This window comes from Eretmochelys imbricata, chromosome 2 (genome assembly GCF_965152235.1).
Source record: "Eretmochelys imbricata isolate rEreImb1 chromosome 2, rEreImb1.hap1, whole genome shotgun sequence".
Taxonomy (NCBI): Eukaryota; Metazoa; Chordata; order Testudines; family Cheloniidae; genus Eretmochelys; species Eretmochelys imbricata.
The window spans coordinates 80,614,323-80,635,986 of NC_135573.1; the positions used below are offsets into that span (position 1 = coordinate 80,614,323).

At 42.1% G+C, this 21,664-nt stretch overlaps 1 protein-coding gene across 1 annotated transcript; it reads right to left on the bottom strand.

Moving 5' to 3' along the window:
• Positions 1-1,252: 1,252 nt before the first annotated feature.
• Positions 1,253-12,492, bottom strand: HRH4 (histamine receptor H4). Its single transcript, XM_077810340.1, is given in 4 exon segments — positions 1,253-2,068; positions 5,245-5,411; positions 12,023-12,419; positions 12,421-12,492. Coding segments are annotated over 4 exon segments (1,452 nt in total).
• Positions 12,493-21,664: the final 9,172 nt, after the last annotated feature.

The following is a 21,664-nucleotide window of genomic DNA, read 5'->3' on the forward strand; positions in this document are numbered from 1 at the left end:
TACTACTTGGAACCACTTAAATCCTACTTTTTGTATTTAATAAAATCACTTTTTAATTATTAATTAACCCAGAGTATGCATTAATACCTGTGGGGCGGGGGTGGCAAACAGCTGTGCATATCTCTCTATCAGTGTTATAGAGGGCGAACAATTTATGAGTTTATCCCGTATAAGCTTTAAATAGGGTAAAATGGATTTATTTGGGGTTTGGACTCCATTGGGAACTGGGCATCTGGGTGTTGGAGACATGATCATTTCTTAAGCTATTTTCAGGTAAGCCTGCAGTTTGTGGGACGTTGTTCAGACCTGGGTCTGTGTTTGCAGCCGGCAAGAGTGTCTGGCTCAAACAGGCCAGGTACTGGAGTCCCAAGCTAGCAGGGAAAACGGGTTAGAAGTAGTCTCAGCACATCAGCTGGCAGTTCCCAAGGGTTTTCTGTGATCCAGCCCATCACAAGTATACAAACAGAGGAGGGGGGGAAGAGAGAGAACTGGAGACATTTTGCTTTATTCTCCTAAGTATTTTAAATGCTGCCTACTGACACATTGAACTCAATGGGATTTTGCATGCACATAGAACGCACTTGACCTAAGTGGAGTATATTTTAATTAGAAATGGAAAAGGCTTGTTAGATTATGTTAGCCTGCTTAGTCTCTCTCTCATACACACACACTCTAATACGGGGAGCATGTAATGCCCTGAAGGTCTTACCTGGCATCTATAACATTCTTGCAAAGAAAATATTACTGCTCCCAAAGGATTCTGTGACATTTCAAATATATATTTGTTGAACTTCTGTTCCTTTAAATGACAGTTATGGATGCATGAATCTGCTCTATTCTTTAAACACTTGGCAACTACATCGAAATGTGTGATGCAGACTGATGTCTCTTTCCCAGGAACACTTTTGTAGCGGCCTTTGAAAATATATGCCTTGTGTTGTCCCAATTTTAAATAAACAGTATTAATAAAAGAAAGGGATCATGTTCTGTGCCTGAGAACAAAATTCATAAATTAAAGGGATAGTGCACAATTAGGCAAAAGTTGTTGTTGAATTTAACATGGTACTTTCAAGAGAAAAGGAAACTAATGCATTGAAAATTATCAAACTATTGGTAAGTTCACATATTGCATCCTTGACTAATGCCATCTATGAAACAAGCATATCTACTATATTATTGAAGATGAGATCATAACAAGCTTAACTGAAATGAGATGGTGGAGCTTCTGTTGTAAGTCTTTTAGTTTGGCTCTCTAAGAAGAGACTGACAGGGCTGGTGGCAATACCAAAAACCTTTTTGGGCACAATATTTTCATGAAAGCCTTCCGAAACCTAACATGGCAGAGAGGGTAGAGGAAGGGATTCACAGAGGAATTGAACCACAAAAGCCAAAATGTTATTTCATACAAGAATTTGTTGACACACTTTTCATAGCAGGCTGCGCGAATTATCATAAGTAATGAATATGGTGCCCAGCAAATGGCAAAGACACAGACAATTATGGCTAGTGACTTTGCAATATTTTTGTCCCTGTTCAATTTTGACCTGGTCTTCACCCTGAGGGTTACTGACTGATCACTATCAGGGGTTATGGAATAGCCTCTGGACTGAGGTGAACAGTCAGTCTCCAGTGACTGCGTCTGTGACCTGGAAGTAGTAGAAAGACTGTCCTCTGTTTCTAAAACAGTAGAACGAACTTCTTCCTTCAAAGAGCAATGGTCAGCCATCAAGACATTGTTTCCTGTTGGAGGTACAGACACCTGTTTACTGATACTGACTGTGCTCTGGAGCCTTTTTCTCTTGCGTTTTTGTATATCCCAGTAGATGTGCATGTTGAAATAGCCCACAGAGATACAAGGTGTGAAGAACTCAAAGGTTGAAGCACATAGGAGAAAGTACCAGTTGTAGTAGAATTCAGCATAGCATTCTCCATCAGGTACGTTGCTGCAGCCGACCACAGCTTCCCAAATGAGGATTGCGGGGCCATAGAGTAAGAATGCAAAGACCCAGACTGCCACCATCTTAGCAATAGTCTTTGACATCGTTCCCTGTTGAATCCTATATGTCACCTAGAAGTAAAATTAAAAGACCCCCATGTCAGTCATACAGTGCGTTCTTTTAATATCTAGTGCAAGTACTTTGTAAAAACTTCTGGGAAATTAAGAATAATATTTGTACTTTGGGTCTCCAGATGTCCAGAACATTTGTGTTTATATAAAGCCCTGAAAAACTTTATTAATCTTGGGCTCAAGCACTATAGCCTACTGTATGCTTAAGATTTGGGGGGAAAACATTTGAGATGGATATACCTTCCATTGGAATGAATGAATGAGTAATAGGAAATGGTTTGATGGCATCACCATTACAATAAGGAAATAACAAGGAGTCAGCTTCTGACTCATGAAAACATTGAATCTCTGAGGTGAACTAAGAATGGGGGGGTTACTCCCACTGTAATAGAAAAGTAACCATGACTGCTTCCAAGTATCTAAATGTGAATATTTGTTTTTCTTTGTCACAGAATAAAATGTATCCCCACCCCAGATCCCCTTATAGTTCTTAAAGGAAGGAAATTCAATCATTTAGATGTTGTGTTATGGTTCTTTCTTTATCATGTAAATGGCCGCTCAGATTCCTTTAGTGGTTGAGGTTTTTATGCCTTATCAGACTTTTTTTTTAAGTATCCAGCAACAAAAAAAGTTGCCAATGCAACCTTAATTCAGATCCCTTGTGTGTAAGCATTATGACAGAGTCTTTAATTACATGATCACATACAATTTTTTCCACAGGACCCCAGCTCATTCAGTGCACAGAGTGTATGATACTTCCTGACTGAGCAGCTTTCAATACTTTGGGGTTTTTTCCTCACTTTTCAGTGATTGGCCCCAGGCCATACTTACTGCACACTATTCAAACCCGGCTCGGAAGACAGAATTAGTAATTTCCTTAGGGGCTTGTCTGGGGTGCTAATCACTATAGTATCTGAGCGCTTCACCTGGGAAGTGTGATGGTATGACTATTCCTATCTTACAGATGGGGAGCTGAGGCAAAGAGACAATAGCAAAAGTATCCAATTTTGGGTGCTCAATCCAAAAAGCCTATGGACTGATTTTTTTTTTCCAGAGGACCGTCCATTTTATAATATTTTATTTGTTCAAAGCACAGCTCCCATTGACTTCAGCTATAGCTGTGAGTGCTCAGGACTCTGCAAATCAGACCCCAGATGTTTCAGTCTGGGACACAGACAGCGAAGAATAGTTAAGTGACCACCTGTGAAAAGTCTGGTGTAAGTGACTTGCCTAGTATCACATACAAGCTCTGTGGCAGAGGCAGGGATAGAAGCCACATTCCCAGGACAGCATTCAACTACCTTAACCAGGAGACCTTCCTTTCTATTCCTGCCATCACCTGCCCCATTCAGTACACACCTTCCAATCCTCCCTCTTAGCAGAGGTTGTGGGCCTTTGGTTTTGGGCAGGCCTACACCCGCCTGTCCCAGATCTGAAAATAGTACACATCTTCCAACTTCTGCAACAAATGAGACAGAGGTCCTGTAGAAAGCCTCCTTCACTACCCAACCCTGCTTCCTTTTCTGAGCAACAGCCATACTGTGCATTGAATGAGGCACAGATCCAGCAGAAAAAAATAGCCTGTGATCATATAATTAAAGGTTGTATCATAATGCATATGCACACATGCATTTCTCCTAACTTTGAGGGCTAGATTCTGCAACTTTAATGCTCCTTAAATATAGGGTTTTTGTGTGCAATTTCATAGGTTTTTATAAAAGCAAACTGAAAAAAAAACAGAATTCCATCATGTGGCATCATATCGACACCCACATGGGTCATCAAAAGGGTTGGAACCTTTAGATCCAAAGCACAGAGCCCCTTGAGCTAACACAGTAAGTGATATCAGTATTAGGCTCTCATCCTTCATATGGACCAGACACTAAGGGGAGGTGAGATCCACTTTGCCAGTGGATTTCACGGACATTTGCTGTCCGCAGAGAAATGTTGAGACTCAGGAAATATGGGTTTTATTCCAGGTGGTAGATGTACTAAGGTGGTTACAGACCCTTCTGTCCTTGGCCCCTCCATTCTGTCCTTGGTCCAGTCCTCCGGCCCTCCCTTAGATCCTCATCCAACATTTCCACTCACTCCAACCTCCTGGTTGGCTCCATTTCCCAAATTCCAATCTCACCTGACCCTCCATTTAGCTCCTTGTCTCAATCTCCCCATTCCTCCACTCATCTCAGGCCCTGCCTCCCCATCACCACCCTCTTTCAGGTCTTCGTTCCCCAAGCTCCTCATTCTGGCCCAATCTCCCATCCCCACCTTCTCCCTGGCCCTTGTCCCAGCCTCCCCACTTTCCACTGCTCCAGGCTTGATTTTCCACAAATCTGCCTGCTAGGCAAGCAGCTTCCTCCTCCTCACTGACAGCACAGGAGAGACAGTCTCCCCGCTCTCAGCTCCAGTGCCAGAGCAGCCCCCAGCATCCATATGCAGCAACTGCTGTAGAAGACCTGCTCCACTCCTGCAAGATGTTCAGCGTAGACGGAATTGTCAGAGAATTTAGTTGCCTAACTAACAACTCTCTACCGAGCCTGTGCAAACAGATTTTCAGAGGCTTTTAAGTTGGACAAATATTCACAGGAATAGCAAAAAACACGCTCCTGAAAGCGGGGCAACCCTCATACCAAATTTCAAGTCTCTGCTCCAATGAATGGAGGAGCTAGAGCTTCTCAACAAAACACTCAAGAATTTTTTATCATTGTCATAACAAAGTATTATCCCTAACCTTATTCTGAGAAATGGCTGAACTGTTAGTTGAAACTTTCAACAACAGCAAAAAAAGTTCACCCTGAGGAAGACAGCGAACACAGAAAACTTCAGCCTGGATGGTAAAAGTTTGGCAAAGTCATAAGTTACATGAAAATAAGATCTTATAATGTCAGGCAATCTTTATAATATAGGCATTATTACATGTGCTACCTATAATTTAGATTAGCCAAAGTTACTGGTCTGGGAGTCTGGAAATCTATTTCCAATTCTGCCATGGACTCAGTGTGTGACTTTGGACAAGTCACTTAAATTCTTTGTTGGATAATGCTTATCCACCTTTGTAAAGTGCCTCCCAAGCTATGGATGAAAAGTGTTATATAAGTGTTAAGTATTATCATAAACACACAATTACATCTAAACATCATGAGACATGCAAAGCTAACTATAAATGTTCTACTCACAGCTTTAGTAACTGACAGGAACCGATCATAGCTGATGAGGACGATGCTAAATGCTGAAGCTGTGCACATAAGATAGTCTACAACTAGCCAGAGTTTGCAGAGAATTCTTCCAAATATCCACTTCCCTGTCAGGATGTAAGGGATATACAGGGGGATACAGAATACACCTATAGAGAAAAATCATAAATAAACAATCAGGTTGTTATAGTCAGGACTGCAGATGGTACTAATAGGAACCCAGAACAATTTTTGTGATACCCAATTACAAATATGTCAGATTGGAATTTACAGATTGAAGTTCTTGTGTTCTCATTAAATTAGTTAATGGGTTCCTTACACTTGATCTCAACCATGTTTTTATGCACTGTTAATTCTCTGGCAGGTATAATATAGTGCTTATTATTAGTATTTTCCAGACTTGTATCACAACCTAAAGGAAAGAGTAGCTAGCCAGTGGTGGGCAACCTGCAGCCCGCATGCCGCCCATCAGGGTAATCTGATTGCAGGCCGTGAAACATTTTGCTGACGTTGATTATCAGCGCCTCCCCCCCCAGCTCTCAGTGGCCGTGGTTTGCCGTTCCCGGCCAATGGGAGCTGCAGGAAGCAGCGGCCAGCATGTCCCTGCGGACCACCGCTTCCCGCAGCTCCCATTGGCTGGAAACAGCAAACCATGGCCAACAACAAAAGTTAAAAAGATTCTATAGTTTCCTATACATACTCAGCCCAGCATTTTCCACTGATCTTAATCCCCTTTTTGGCACTGAGCTGATAAAGTATTAGTCTGGAACACACATGAAGCAGTCTCAACACCCATGCTGAACCTAAATTTAGGTTCCTAAAACCACATATAGGCACTTAAATCGGCTTTCAAAGATGATGAACACCTATACTTCTCATCATCTTCAATGGGATTAGATGATGCTTAGGACCTCTGAAAAATCAGGTTACTTTTGTTTAGATGCCTCGATATGGATTTAAGAACCTATCTTTATACATGTAAGTTTGAAAATGGTGGCCTCACTTGCAATCTCTCATCCTTAGTTAGCAAACAGGATGCACAAGAGGTGAGTTGTCTGTTTCTAACACATCTTACTGACTCTGAAGATTTCAGGCCCACAGGAAATTTGAAAGAAAAGTGGGAAACATTAAGGCAGTCTGAGGGGACTTGAAGCTCTCTGCTTAGACCTAGAAACAAAAGTCTCTGAAAAAACTGTCAACCATTGAGAAGAACAGTTCTGTGCAGAAGGCCTGAGCTATGGAACAGCAACTACAGATGGGAAGATGGTCAATGTGGAGCACAATGCCCTGGATATCAACACGGACACTCTTGTTTTCACCTCTATGCCAGTCCAAGAATTAGATAGAAGGCCATCAGTCAAGGTATGCAGGATTGATGCCCAAGGTTTTAAAAGCTAAAGTGGAATGACTTAAATATTCTGATGAAAAAGAGGCGATACATATTCGGAACATGCATTGGGCACTGCTTGAAGTGGAAGAGATGGCTCAGTAGGAGGTTCTCCTTCTCCTGGTTCAGTGAACTAATGGCTCTGCATTGCTCTGGAAAATGGAAAGCACTAGTCTACAGAAAGTGCTATCTTGTGAACCGGCTGAAAATCAAGGTGCCCCCATCAGGACATTTATGACACCTCAAAATATGGTGCCCTCTCTAAACTCCTAAACCAAACATTTCAAAAATGAGAGCGACAGCTAAGCTGCTATATCATATTTAGGCATGATAATAAATGGTCTGAGTTTCGAAAGAGCTGAATGGCCAAGTGAATCCCATTGAGATCACCCTACACATACATACACTACTCATCTAAAATAACATTGACCTCAGTAGGAGCTGCTGGGTGCTCAGCACTTTTGAAAACTAGGCCAATTATTTAGGTGGCTGTATGGATTTAGGAACCTAAAGTTAGGTTCCTACTTTTTTAAAACTCAGGGGATTTTCTAATTAATTCAAAAAGAAATATTTTGACTCTGCCTCCTATCCTAAGGATACTTCAGTGCTTGTGGTGATCGCACTAGACAATGCTTGCAAAGTCTTTTATTAATATGGTTCCTCTAAAACTCATATTAATTTGCTGCAATACCTGTTGGTGTGTCACATTCCTGAAGGATAACATAGTAAATTAAATAAGTTACCTGGAAATAGCACATGCTACTGTACAAAAACATGGTAATACTGTAGGAAAAGGTGAGCTGCACACAACTCACAATAAGGTCCTTACAGTCTCTCTTAATAAATATCCAGCTGGTAAGTGTCAACTTCTATAATTTGCATACAGAAGCATTTGATTAATTTACATTAATAATGACTGTCTGTTAGCATCAATCTCTATTCGGTGCATGGATAATGTTGGCAACACATTTTGACATACATAGTTCATGTAATTTGTATACTGTTTGTAATACGTAGTTCAAATATTAGCACTGTCAAATTGTAAGGCATGAACTGATCCTATATTATTCTTTGGGGGATGAAATTCACTCCTGGAGGAGGCTCAGCATAAAGCCTCATTAAATCCCTCTGAAATACTTATGAGCAACTTATTCCTGTTGGAGCACTTAGCATGCTCCCATTCTGATCTCTGAAACCTCCCATCTCAGCCACCATTCCTGTGGAGTCCACAAACACTGCTTCTTATATGGCCAGTGCGGTTACTGTTAAAAGCTGAGAAGTGTTCCCTTCTCTTCAGTCTGGGTGGGACCAGAAACAGAACCCCATTAATGGGAGCTCTTCAGCTAATTCCCAGCACTGAAAATGCACACCTTCCCAAATAGTGCATATTACAGGAGTATATATTGTGTATGTCATAAATCTAACATTTAAATTATCCCCATTAATGGTGTTATGTTCTGAGCACGTTTTCAAACCCTTTGCTGAGAGAAGCAAAGACTAGTTCCTTTTAAAATGTATTACAGCGATATGATACTGTTCATTCCTAGGGCTCCTTTACTTATCAGTACAGTACACTAGAGCACTAGAGTCTAGATCAGGGGTGGGCAAACTTTGGCCCAGAGGCCACATCCGGCCCTCCAGCCGGTTTAATCTGGCCCTCAACCTCCTGCTAGGGAACTGGGTCTGGGGCTTGCCCTGCTCCCGAGCTCCAGCTGGGGACCAGGGTCTGAGGCTGCTCCGAGCATGTGTGCCGAGGCTCCCAGAAGCAGCAGCATGTCCCCCCTCCAGGTCCTACGTATAGGAGCAGCCAGGGGCCTCTGCGCTCTGCCCCCACTCCAAGCACCACACCTGCAGCTCCCATTGGCTGGGAACTGCGACTAATGTGAGCTGCAGGGGCAGCACCTGCGGACGGGGCAACGCACAGAGCTGCCTGGCCGCACCTCCACATAGGAGCCGGAGCTGGTACAGGCTGCTGCTTCAGGAGCTGCTTGAGGTAAGCCTGGAGCCTGCACCCCCTCCTGTGCCCTAACCCTCTGCCCCATCCCTGATCCCTCTCCCATACCGCAGCCCCTACCCCAGCCCAGAGCCCCCTCCCGCACCGTGAACTCTTGCACTATAAGGTGGGTAGAAAGCTGGCTAGATTGTCGGGCTCAACGGGTAGTGATCAATGGCTCCATGTCTTGTTGGCAGCCGGTGTCAAGTGGAGTGCCCCAGGGGTCGGTCCTGGGGCCGGTTTTGTTCAATATCTTCATAAATGATCTGGAGGATGTTGTAGATTGCACTCTCAGCAAATTTGCGGATGATACTAAACTGGGAGGAGTGGTAGATACGCTGGAGGAGAGGGATAGGATACAGAAGGATCTAGACAAATTGGAGGATTGGGCCAAAAGAAATCTGATGAGGTTCAATAAGGATAAGTGTAGGGTCCTGCACTTAGGACGGAAGAATCCAATGCACCGCTACAGACTAGGGGCCGAATGGCTAGGCAGCAGTTCTGCGGAAAAGGACCTAGGGGTGACAGTGGATGAGAAGCTGGATATGAGTCAGCAGTGTGCCCTTGTTGCTAAGAAGGCCAATGGCATTTTGGGATGTATAAGTAGGGGTATAGCGAGCAGATCGAGGGACGTGATCGTTCCCCTCTATTCGACATTGGTGAGGCCTCATCTGGAGTACTGTGTCCAGTTTTGGGCCCCACACTACAAGAAGGATGTGGATAAATTGGAGAGAGTCCAGCGAAGGGCAACAAAAATTATTAGGGGTCTAGAACACATGACTTATGAGGAGAGGCTGAGGGAGCTGGGATTGTTTAGTCTGCAGAAGAAAAGAATGAGGGGGGATTTGATAGCTGCTTTCAACTACCTGAAAGGGGGTTCCAAAGAGGATGGCTCTAGACTTTTCTCAATGGTAGCAGATGACAGAACGAGGAGTAATGGTCTCAAGTTGCAGTGGGGGAGGTTTAGATTGGATATTAGGAAAAACTTTTTCACTAGGAGGGTGGTGAAACACTGGAATGCGTTACCTAGGGAGCTGGTAGAATCTCCTTCCTTAGAGGTTTTTAAGGTCAGGCTTGACAAAGCCCTGGCTGGGATGATTTAACTGGGAATTGGTCCTGCTTCGAGCAGGGGGTTGGACTAGATGACCTTCTGGGGTCCCTTCCAACCCTGATATTCTATGATTCTATGATTTCTGACCCCACCCCAGAGCCTGCACCCTTAGCCAGATCCCATACCCCAACTCGTGCCCCAACCCTCTGCCCCAGCCCTGATCCCCCGTCTGCCCTCTGAACCCCTTGGTCCCAGCCTGGAGCACCCTCATACATCCCAAATCCCTCATCCCCAACCCCACCCCAGAGCCCGCACCTTCAGCTGAAGCCATTCCCCTCTCCCCTGCACCCTAACCCTCTGCCCCAGCCCAGAGCCCCCTCCCTCACCCTGAACTCCTCCTTTCTGGCCTCACCCCAGAGCCTGCACCGCCAGCTAGAGCCCTCACCCCCTCCTGCACCCCAACCCCAATTTTGTGAGCATTCATGGCCCGCCATACAATTTCCATACCCAGATGTGGCTCTCGAGCCAAAAAGTTTGCCAACCCCTGGTCTAGATCCACAAAGGGATTTAAGGTGCCTAACTGCCACTTTAGGTGCCTAAATTCCTGAGGTGCCTAAGTTTCCATGAACAAAGTCCCCATGGCACCTACATTTCTACTGGTATGCCTGTGCAAAGCTTCCTAAGTTCTGATGCCCAGCTCACACCTAAGCCACGTTGGGACCCTGAAACTGCATTCCCCTGCCTACCTCATCTGTGGGGCCTGATCCAGTAGGCATTGTGAGAGGCTGCCTACAAGCAAGCCTACTGCACCAGGTCCTGTCCAAAACAGAGGAGGAACTATCACCCCCAATTATACACAATAGGCCAGTGGTTAGAGCACTCATGGGATATGGGAGACTGCAACTCAGATCCTTACTCTGCCTGGTTCAGGGCAAGGACTTGAACCTCAGTTTCCTACCTCCATGCCCTAACCACTGGGCTACATAGCATTCTGAGATAGGTTTCTCTCAATCTCTGACCTGGTTTAGGTGCCTAACTCCAGGAGGGGTTCACAGCTGTGACTCTCAAGTGGAGTTAGGTGCTTCCTTCTGATCCAGATTTAGGTGCCTAATTCCCTTTGAGGGATGGAATTTAAATCACACACCTCTCTTCAGCATTTCATTCCTCGTTAGCTTAAGTGGTTTCTTGCTCAGCCTGCTAGTTCTGAGAATCCCATTCCTCGGCACGCATCTCACCCCATGCATTGTATAGGGAGCCTAGACACCTAACTCAGGGCTGAGGAGCCAGGGGGCAGCAGGACACCTAAAGACAGGCATTGCAGCAAGGAGCTTATATCCTTCTTGTGGATGTAGCCCTAGGTCTTCAGCCTCATACCTCTGAATACCACATGAAGCATACAGTAATCACCCAGAACTTTATTGCTGATCTTGTCTTATTGCTTAAGTAAAATAAGCAGGATGTAAATATGTTAATTACAGAAAATTCAGTTGTGTCTTCGAAAAATATTTAACATTCTTGAAATATTAATTCATTAAAAACTATTGTTCTGCATTTACAATGATTTAATTCTCTTCTTCCAGTGATAACTCTTCTACATATTTGTTTAAATGCTATAGTGGTATAATTTTGGATTCCACCAATCAATTTTAATTTATTTCAAGCATAGTTTTTTAAAAGGTGTGTGTGTGTGTATAGCATCAACCCACTGAAATGATTAATAATTGATTATTTATTCTTTTCATATGTCCTTAAGCCTACAGCCAGATACAGAGATGAACAGTAGAATATTTGCAAAAACTGCCTAGTGCTAGTCAGTTGGCTGACTTAGTAAATGGAACAATGTAGCGTATGTACTCCTGGAAAGAATAACTAGTAATTCTTAAACTTTTGGCTACTAGTTAATTTCAACCGAATACAGAAAACCTGAAAGGAATTTGCAATATATACAAGATCTACTGGTTAACATATACTATGCTCCATCTGACAATCTATGATGAAAAGCAAAATTCCAGAGTGGAGGTTAATTAAAACCAGTTACAAACAATAACCCCTAAGCAGCAATGGTTTCACATCCATTCTACATAGAATAGTTGCTTTCTTTTCTGAAGAAAACATCTTTCACATTGCTAAAAGATTGGTTTCTCTTTCTAGTACATTTTGGAGAACTAACAGCCTGCTAAAGTACTCCATGCAGCTTCCACCCCATTATCTGATCTTAGGTATATGTTCAGGAAATTTGCTTGTTAAGAGAAACAACATAATGAAATAAATCTTTCTTTGAAGTAAACTATAAAATGAGTATTACATTTGCTTCATTATCATAACTTACCCACTAAGAAGTCTGAAATAGCAAGATTAAGAAAGAAATAATTACTCCGATGCCGAAGATTTTTGTTCACCAAAAACGCCAGGATGACCAAGGCATTTCCAAGCACTGTAATAAGAGCTAACAAAACCATAAGAACTGCCAGTAATACCAAAACAACCAATGTAAATTTTCGTTCCAAGTTCGATGTGGATGAAGTTGTCCTTCCATTACATGTTGCAGTCATGTGTAGATCTTCAGTACTGTTGTTATACATATTGTGTATCCACTTCAGGCTCTTTTCTGAAGAAACAGTACAGTAACTGTTTCTGTTAATGAAGATAAAGAATTTTAATAAGATACTGTGTATTTAAAAGCAGATATTGAGCATCCAAAATGATTTGATAAAGTAAAAAAAAAAATGATTGCAAGATTCTGATGCTTGGTAAATATAGATTTTGCACAGCTTCCTTGTTTTCAAAAGCATGGTCCATTTAGCTGTAATGTCCTGAAAACTGAATCTGCAGAAGTATCACCAATAAACAGGATGCGGAGTTTTCAAATGCTAGTTTTAAAATGCAGTGACTGTGTGTGAGGTTCCCCTCTGGTGTTATGTGGACCGGTGATCTGCTAGGTCACTCCAATCCTTGACTCTGGGAGCCAGCCTTACCCTGCTCTGCTGTGAGAACTCCCACTCCTGGGCTATTCATGCACAGCCTCTGGCATGTAAGCTGCTTGGAATGTGCAATGACACAAGCCAATATCTCCAGTCCCAGACACAATCCTAGGATCCTCTGTCTTGCAGTGTCCAGTTATGTCTTGCAGTGTCCAGTTATGCCTGCTGGACATTGCAAGCTTATATGAGTTAATCAATTTAACAAAGAAATTGATGTGTACCAGGCTTGTTATCCCAAGGGGAGTCTCTGACATGCTTCAAACCAAACACTTCAGGTAGAATAAACAAACAGATTTATTAACTACAAAGATAGATTTTAAGTGATTATAAGTCAAAGCATAACAAGTCAAATTTAGTCAAATGAAATAAAAGCAAAATGCATCCTAAGCTGATCTTAACACTTTCAGTGCTCTTACAAACTTAGATGATTCTCACCACAAGCTGGCTGGTTGCCCTTCAGCCAGGCTCTCCCCTTTGATCAGCACTTCAATTGCTTGGTGGTGATGTCTGTAGATGGAGGTGGAAGAGAGAGGAAGAGCATGGCAAACATGTCTCCCTTTTATCATGTTCTTTCTTCCCTCTTGGCTTTGCACCCCCCCCCTTCAGAGTCAGGTGGAGCATTACTTCATCATAGTCCCAAACTGACCAAAGGAAGGGGAGTGACTCACTCGAGAGTCCAACAGATCCTTTGTTGCTGCCTAGGTCAGTGTCCTTTGTTCCTGTGAGCTGGGATGGGTTTGTCCCATACCTGCCCTGATGAGGTGTGAATTGCCCCTCTGCTCTTGGAGAGTTTTTGTCTGGGCTTGTTTTAAACCATGAGGACACATTTTTAGCCTCATAACTATATACATGAAATTACAACCTATAACATTACTGTAACAACAATCACTATAACATTACTATAACAATGCTCAGTGCATCATGAGCCTTCCGAAGACACCCAGCATGACAAACTTTGTATTGAATACTACACAATAATTTTATAAGGATGAACGTGGGGGTGCTGGGTGTTCCCTCGAGTTAGAGAACATCACATTGTGTTTCCTTCAGGCTGATCCTTGTCGATGGAGGTCAGAAAAGCTGGCTTGAAAAATTGCTTTCTTGCTCACTCTTTCTTATTATAGACAAGAATTTTTTATTTTTAGCATAGTGTGCACACCAGATTTTCTCTTGAATTTGTTTCCCATTTACATGTATTTGCAGGGACTTAATTCTAGGGAAGAAAAATAGGTTTAATTTCTAATTTCTTCGGTATTTATCTAGCAACAACAAATTATTATTTATATTGCTGTAGGATTGCGTTCCAATTTGCTTGATGATGTACAACCATATAAAATGATGTTGTCCATGTCATGGAGATCAGAATTTTTTTTTAATATTTTCCTGTCTATGCAGTCTCTATAGTTCAAAGCTTATATACAGCAAAATTATATCTGATATTTCTTGGACTGATGTTAACCAATAAGGGCATGCATTGACTTTAGTGAACCAGGATCAGAAGCTAACTTCCGAAAAACAGGGGAGAAATCCTGGCCCTGTTGAAGTGAGTGGGAGCTTTGCTTTTGGCTTCAATGGGGCCATGACTTCATAGGGCTGGTGATAGAAATGGAGTGCCAATTGTGTGCACACATTAGATTGTTATTTGTTCATAAGCCACTCATTGGAAACTGTGAAACAACTCTGACAATCAAGCCACTTTTATTCAGAAACTTAAAAACGGTTTTTAGGGTCTAACTTTAAGTATCCAAGTTTGCAAATGCTGGTTTCAACCTTTGACTCTGGTTACCCATCTTCAAAATGGGAATACAAATATTTACTCTATAGGGTGTTGGAGTAAATTCATTATTGCTTGCGAAATGCTTTCAGATAAACATTGGATAGAAGGCACTACAGACATGCAGAACATTATTTTTCATACAAAAATCTGCACACTATGTAAGTGATATCAGAATTTAAACTATATAAGAAGATACTCACTTCTACTTTGAGCATTATCTCATTTCCAGGCATCATTGTACAAACCACAGATCTTAACAACAGCTAAGCAGTGCTACAAACTGTTTTATTCCCCGTTACCACAGCCTGAAGTTTGATCTAAACTAAGTTAGCTGGATCTAATTCAACATGGGATTATCTGGTTGAAAATGAAAAGGACCAGCATCCCACTATTTCCATATATAGTAATAGAAATGACAGCTTTCATTTAGACATGTGAAAATTTAAGAGACCTGCTTACCACTAGAGTTTTTCTTCCTATTATACATACATTAGCAAAGAAATCCATTAACTTAGACACTCAGTTTAACCTTGTCAGGAGTTTGGAAACATCTTTTTGTTGGACATTTGCTGATTATAAGACTCAAGCAATGCTTGATAGGACAGAAAAGTACCAAATACAGAGCAAGTTCTGCCTTCTAACTGCTCCCTTTTAAGATCAGTCTTTAAAGGCAAAAACACTACAGTAACTCCTCACTTAATGTTGTAGTTATGTCCTGAAAAATTCTACTTTAAGTGAAATCTAATTTCCCCATAAGAATTAATGTAAGTGTGTGGGGGGGGTTAGTTCCAGGGAAATATTTTCGTCCAAACAAAAGACTATACACACACACACACACACATATACACAGTATAAGTTTTAAACAAACAATTTAATACTGTACACAGCAATGATGATTGTGCAACTTGGTTGAGGTGGTGAAGTCAGAGGGTGGAAGAAGGTGGGATATTTCCCAGGGAATGCCTTACTGCTAAATGATCAACTAGCACTTGGCTGAGCCCTCAAGGGTTAACACATTGCTGTTAATGTAGCCTCACACTCTACAAGGCAGCAGGAATGGAGGGAGGGGAGATAGCATGGCAGAGAGAGACAGAGACACACACCGTGTGTGTGTGTGTGTGTGTGTGTGTGAGAGAGAGAGACGCGCATTGCTCCTTTAAGTACGCTGACCCCACTCTTAAGTACACTGCCTTTTTAAGTAGATCAGCAAGTTGAGACAGCAGCTGCGGCCAGCAAGCTCCCTCTGTCTTGAGCACCCCTCTTCTTTCCCCCCCCCCAACCCGCACAGCAAGCAGGGCTCCCGGGAGCAGCCCCAAAGCAGAGGGCAGCAGCAGCACAGGGCAGTGAGGGGAGGGACAGCTGAACTGCCCGGCAATTGATAGCCTGCTGAGCGGCTGCTGCACAGGGAACTTAGGAGAGCTGATGGGGGGACTTCCAGTCCACCCTGGCTCCAAGCCCCCACCAGCTAGCTCCAACAGCTGCTCTTTCTGCAAGCGGTGGACAACCAGGCAACTGACAAACAACATTATAAGGAAGCATTGCAGAACTTTAAACGAGCATGTTCCCTAATTGATCAGCAACAGAACAACGTTAACTGGGATGACTTTGAGTGAGGAGTTACTGTATTAGCTTTATAGCTATTATTTATATTATTGTGGAGCCTCGCAGTCATGGCCCAACACCCCATTGCACTAGGCGCTATACAAACTGTGACGGGGCAAGGCCAGATGGCTATAGAAAAGTAGTGGGAGATAGATATATTAGCTCCAGGCTAAACAAATCCCTGGTACCAGGATAAGCGAAATGGCAGCTGCTCCAGGTCAATTAAGACACCTGGGGCCAATTAAGAACTTTCCAGAAGGCAGGGAGAATGCTAGGTTGATTGGGACACCTGAAGCCAATCAGGGGCTGGCTGAAACTAGTTAAAAGCCTCCCAGTCAGGTGGGGGTGCATGTCAGGAGCTGTGGGAGGAAGTTGCATTGTTGGAGAGACTGAGTAGTACACACCATATCACGCACAAGGAAGGAGGCCCTGAGGTAAGGGTGAAGTGGAGCTTGAGGAAGTAAGGGCTGCTGTGGGGGGGAAGTAGCCCAGGGAATTGTACATATCATGTTTCTAAAAGGTTAGCTACCATAGCTGATACTAATAGGGTCCCTGGGCTGGAGCCCGGAGTAGAGGGTGGGCCCAGGTCCCCCCCCCCCCGATCTTTGCCCCCTGATTAATCACTGAGACTGGGAGACAACAGAGACTGTACAAGGAAGGATAACTTCTCCTCACCTCCCTCACTGGCTTATGATGAAAAAGGCTCAGTAGACTGTGACCCTTCTCTCTAGAGAGAAGGGTTACGTGGAGGGTCACAATGAGCCTCTGAGGCTAGCAAAATCCGCCAGGAAACGCGGGACCCATAGAGGCAAGGACAGAGTATTGTCACAAAACACAGATGGTTTCTGCCCCAAGAGAGTTTACAATCTAAAACTATGAGACAATAACTTCTTTTCTAGTAATGTACTTATGGAAAAGTCTGCTGAGGGTTGAAAGGAAATTGTATAAAGACCCCAATCTTGCAACAAGGCCTATCAATGGAACACCATACTAACCAGTTTACACAATATGAGAATCTGAACTTATTAATTTGAATATCTCTAGTATTGTTAGAAATGAAGCAGGGTCTAGGATCCTGAATACCAATTTTAGGAGGGAGAATGTAGTAGAGTGTGTATGGTACCTCCAATCCGGGGCTATAAGGAAGCTAGCTAGTGCCAATTATCGTACAGGTTCTAGTGGTATGATAAATAGACCAAGCTCATAAACTTATTTCACATAGGCCAGTAAGCAGCCATCAGATGGATCAGCAGAATGTTTAAAAAAAAAAGGTGTTGGGAGCCAACAGGCTGCCTATATTAAGGCTCCCAACACTGTTAGCAACACTGAGAAATGTTTCAAAAATATTCCTAATGTAGTCAAAGTTTAACCAGGGATCTATTCCATTAGTTCTTAGCAGAGTTCTGCAGCAGCACTGTAACTATAATGAAACTGGGAGAGAGAATTATTAGCTAGGCTATTACTAACTATACTTGAAAGCTTAGAATTAAATAAAATTGTAAATAACTAGGAGAATTTCTACAGCAGATAACTGGTACTAATAGATTGCTGAACATGTGCCTCCAGCAGGATATTGTGTAAAAAGTTTAGTGGCAATTCTATAAAAAGAGCAAATTTCATTCAAATCAACGTGCTAGATAGTCGGTGTGAAAATCAAATATGCTCAAGTGAGCACAGTCGGTTTTGTGGATTTTTTCCTTGCAGGCATTCATAATGAAATTATTCCTGGGGGAATTCTGCACCACTGCACACGCACAAAATTCAGGTCCCCTGCAGAATTTTTTTCTGCGGAAAATACGTTCTGCCAGAGAGGTGCTGCAGTTAGGCTTTTCACCCACCCAGGCTACTATGGTGCCAGAATAGAGCACAGCTGCTCCTACTCGGGAGCAGCCAGCTGCAGAGGGGGAAGTGAGAGGAGAAGAGGCAGCTTTCCTCAAAGTGCCCTGCCAAGGGGGGCAGGTGAGGAGGCACAGCATATGGTGGGGACAGACAGCATGGGTCACTTTGGGCTGCTGCAGGGGTTTGCAGATTGGGGTTCAGAATGGCTATAGCAGTGACAGACAGTGGTGGGGGCTGAATATGGCTTATGGCAGGGCCACATGGGAACAGGGCAAATGTGCCTGACTGAATGATAGGCTAGGGTCAGCATGGGAGAGGCTCCACAACTCCCTCCCTTCCTCCTCCCCCAAAAAACTATTCCATACTTCTCCCACCCACATCCAACAACCCTGCAGGTTCGTTCCAAGGCTTCTTTCCAGCAATTACTTCCCTCTTCCTCAGCGCCTATATTAGCCCTGATTCCCCCAAGCCTTTGCAGTGCGGGAAATACATTTCTATATTGTAGTTTAAATGAATTATAACTCAAAGTTCTGTATTAATATGCCTACTAAGAAATTTATTGGTCAAAAAACATTTCCTGAAACTTTTTTGTTGTCTGTATTATTACAGACATACTTGCTGACATTTATTTTGAAATAAATTACCAAAATAATTGAAACTGGTATGATTATACTGTGGTGTTTTGACATATAAAATATGCAGAATTTTACAGAATTTTAAAATAATGTGCAGAATTTTTAATTTTTTGGTGCAGAATTCCCCCAGAAGTATGAACTTCAAACATAAAACTGTACAGTAATAGGTAACAGAACTGCACTGAACGCCTTTTCAAAGTATTAAGACACTACAAGACCAAACTATTATTACAATTCAAAATTTTAAATTGCTATGTTGGGCTAACAAAATGATTTTATTTCCTGTAAAAAATAAAAATGGTTTAAGAACAAACTAATCCTTTTTAGATTTATGTACTGAAAAATTCCAAGTACATGGTAGGAGTGTTGGATTAAATGTTTTATGTTATCTTTTTTCAACCTAAATAACTTTGCACTGAACGTAATCAAAAACCGTTCTGAAAACCATCTGGCCCCAGGACCTTGCAGTTTATAAGACCAGCAGGAACTAACTCTCAGTATTCTGTTATTCCTTTTGAATTCACCTTGGCTCATGGAGAACCCAGCACCTTGATAGAAAAGACTTTTCTAACAACGTTGCGTGTGTGTGTGTTTGAAAAATCCTTATCAGAGACCAGATTATAAACGTCAAAGGGCTGTTGGCAGAATGACAGCCACTTCAATTTAACCACCAAGAAAAAGGAATGCAGATACTGTTTCTAGGCACCTAAGGGTCCTAGAGTCATCAATTCAGTTTCAGGGGCAGTCTGTTTTGCTTCCAATATAGCAAAATCATTGCAATCAAAATAATTTAAAAAATTTAAAGCACCCTTCTCCCCCTCTGTTCTCCAACTGCTATTTTCACCTTTTTGTGGGCATATTTATATGGAGGAGGAGGCTGTATTTAATGACTTGAGTAGGGATTGATGCCATATTGATTTCTCTCTCTGAATTTTCATCTGATAAACAGATCACTCTATTTTTCCAGCCTACTGGAAAATCCTTTCACATTTATTGGATTAAATATGTATACAGTCCATAATTTGGTATCTGAATTACAGTGGTAGGGGACATTTAACAGCATTTAGTTTCTTTGCTTGTTTAAAAGCACCATTATATTTTATACTTCTAATAAAATATATTTGGATAATGGGTTTTAATCTAAAGGAATTAGAATGACTTTTGCACATTTCTTCTTTGTTTGATTCTATTTGCCAGTTAATGTCCTACAAGATTTGTTTAAATCTAGCTGATCCCATAGTAAATGTAGCATTGTTGTGTTCAGAGAGGGAGCATTGCACTGTATTTAAGTTTTGATTTAATTTTTAAATGCATCCATCCAAATCCTTATGAAAATACTATAATATTTTGCAGCAAAGTTCCAAAGCACTACAGCTTGCAATAGTAAGTAATACTACTGCAATGTTTGGGGCTATTCCTTTAGGATACTGAAATTCACCTAATTAAGATAACATGTTTCACTCCTAAAGTGAAATATAGGAACGTCCATTTATTTTGGACTAGATTGTGTCTTTGCCAAAAGCCCTGATGAGTTAAGGGGCAGACCAGGGACCATATTTTGACTCTGTCTCAACATACTGCCTCTTTCATCCCTCACTCCAACCCTATCCCCAACCCAGATTGTTTCCCCCATATGCTGGCTGGCACAGCTAAACTGGAAACAGTAAAGTGAAATCTCCATCCAATTCCCTGCCAATCTGCATGTGATTGGGGGGGGGGGGTGGAATCAGCCTTGCAGAGGCTGCTGTTCCCTGAGATATCCTTATCTCACACAGAAGAGAGAGGGTGTCTTACTCCCCCCATACTCCTCTGAATGGGCACATACTAGAGATCACAACTGTGCCTTTTATTGCCCATAGCCATATCTCAAAATCACCAAGAAGGTGGATTACATCAGAGCCGTAATACCTAACAGACTATCACGGCTAGAGAGATTAAAGCTAGAAAGGTTCCCTGTAATGTACTGATCAGAACAATACCAACATCCATCTAGAATTTACAAGCACATTAAACTTGAATTAAATAACACATTCTCAGAGTTACACAAGTTGTACTCCAGCACAGTATCCTTGAACACCATGCACATCCTCATTGTCAGATTTCAATAAACATCTCACTTGTCTTTATCTACATCAAACCTAAACCTTTTGACATCTGACGTAGACTGCCCTTCTATACTTTAAAGGACAATGAACAGAGAGGTGTATGCAATCAAACGATTGAGCCCAACCCCTTGGAACAAAAATCTATTCTCATGCTTTGTTGAAAAACAAGCATTTTGTGGAAAGCTACAAGTAAAACTTTGTTCTCAGTCAAGGAAGTTTTAAATTAGAAAAATACCTTTTTTTTAAAAAAAAAGAGGATATAACTTCTTATCATATCAGTCCAGAAGAGGTAGTTTGCCAGCAGCTAACATTCTTGCAGAAGAAACAAATGCAAGCATGATGGCCACCTTCCTGGAGGTGACACAAAGGGGACTGAACTGGGAATGTCCAGAGCTAAAACCAGGAGCTGCATGAGCTAAAGAGAGACAGCTCAGTAGCTGGCTGCTGTAATAAGTCATCTATTCTCTGGACTGGCACAGAGGGGGATTTAAACACCAGTGGTTACACAAACACATACATACTGTCATTTTGACTATTTGCTCTCAGAGATGTTGTTTGCTACCTGAATGAAATGGGATTGTTTTTGCTCACTGATTCGTTGACAATCTTTTGTAATGGGAAAATAAATGGCAACCAACGCTTTATCTGAATTTTCAGCTGAATAATTATTTGGGCTAAAATTCATGGAACTTTTGGGATTCTCTAACATCTTCATAAATAAATTGGCATTGGTCAAGGTATTCAAACAACAAACCATATGACACCATGAATAACATCTTAGCAAAGTTACCACATTTATTCACTAAAATATCTGCAAATCATTTTTAGTATTATCTGAACAGCTCTAACGTAGAGACTTCCATGTCAATCTTTCCTAAGGATTCTCAAGTCTCTTAGCTTTGCTAGTCTGCTTTCCAATTTCCTTCAACTTAAGCACTGATTTGCTATAGTTTATTTTAGGAGAAATATAGACCTAAATTTTTAGAAGTGACCAAGGATTATGAGTTCCTCGATTTTAGGGTGCTTGACTTG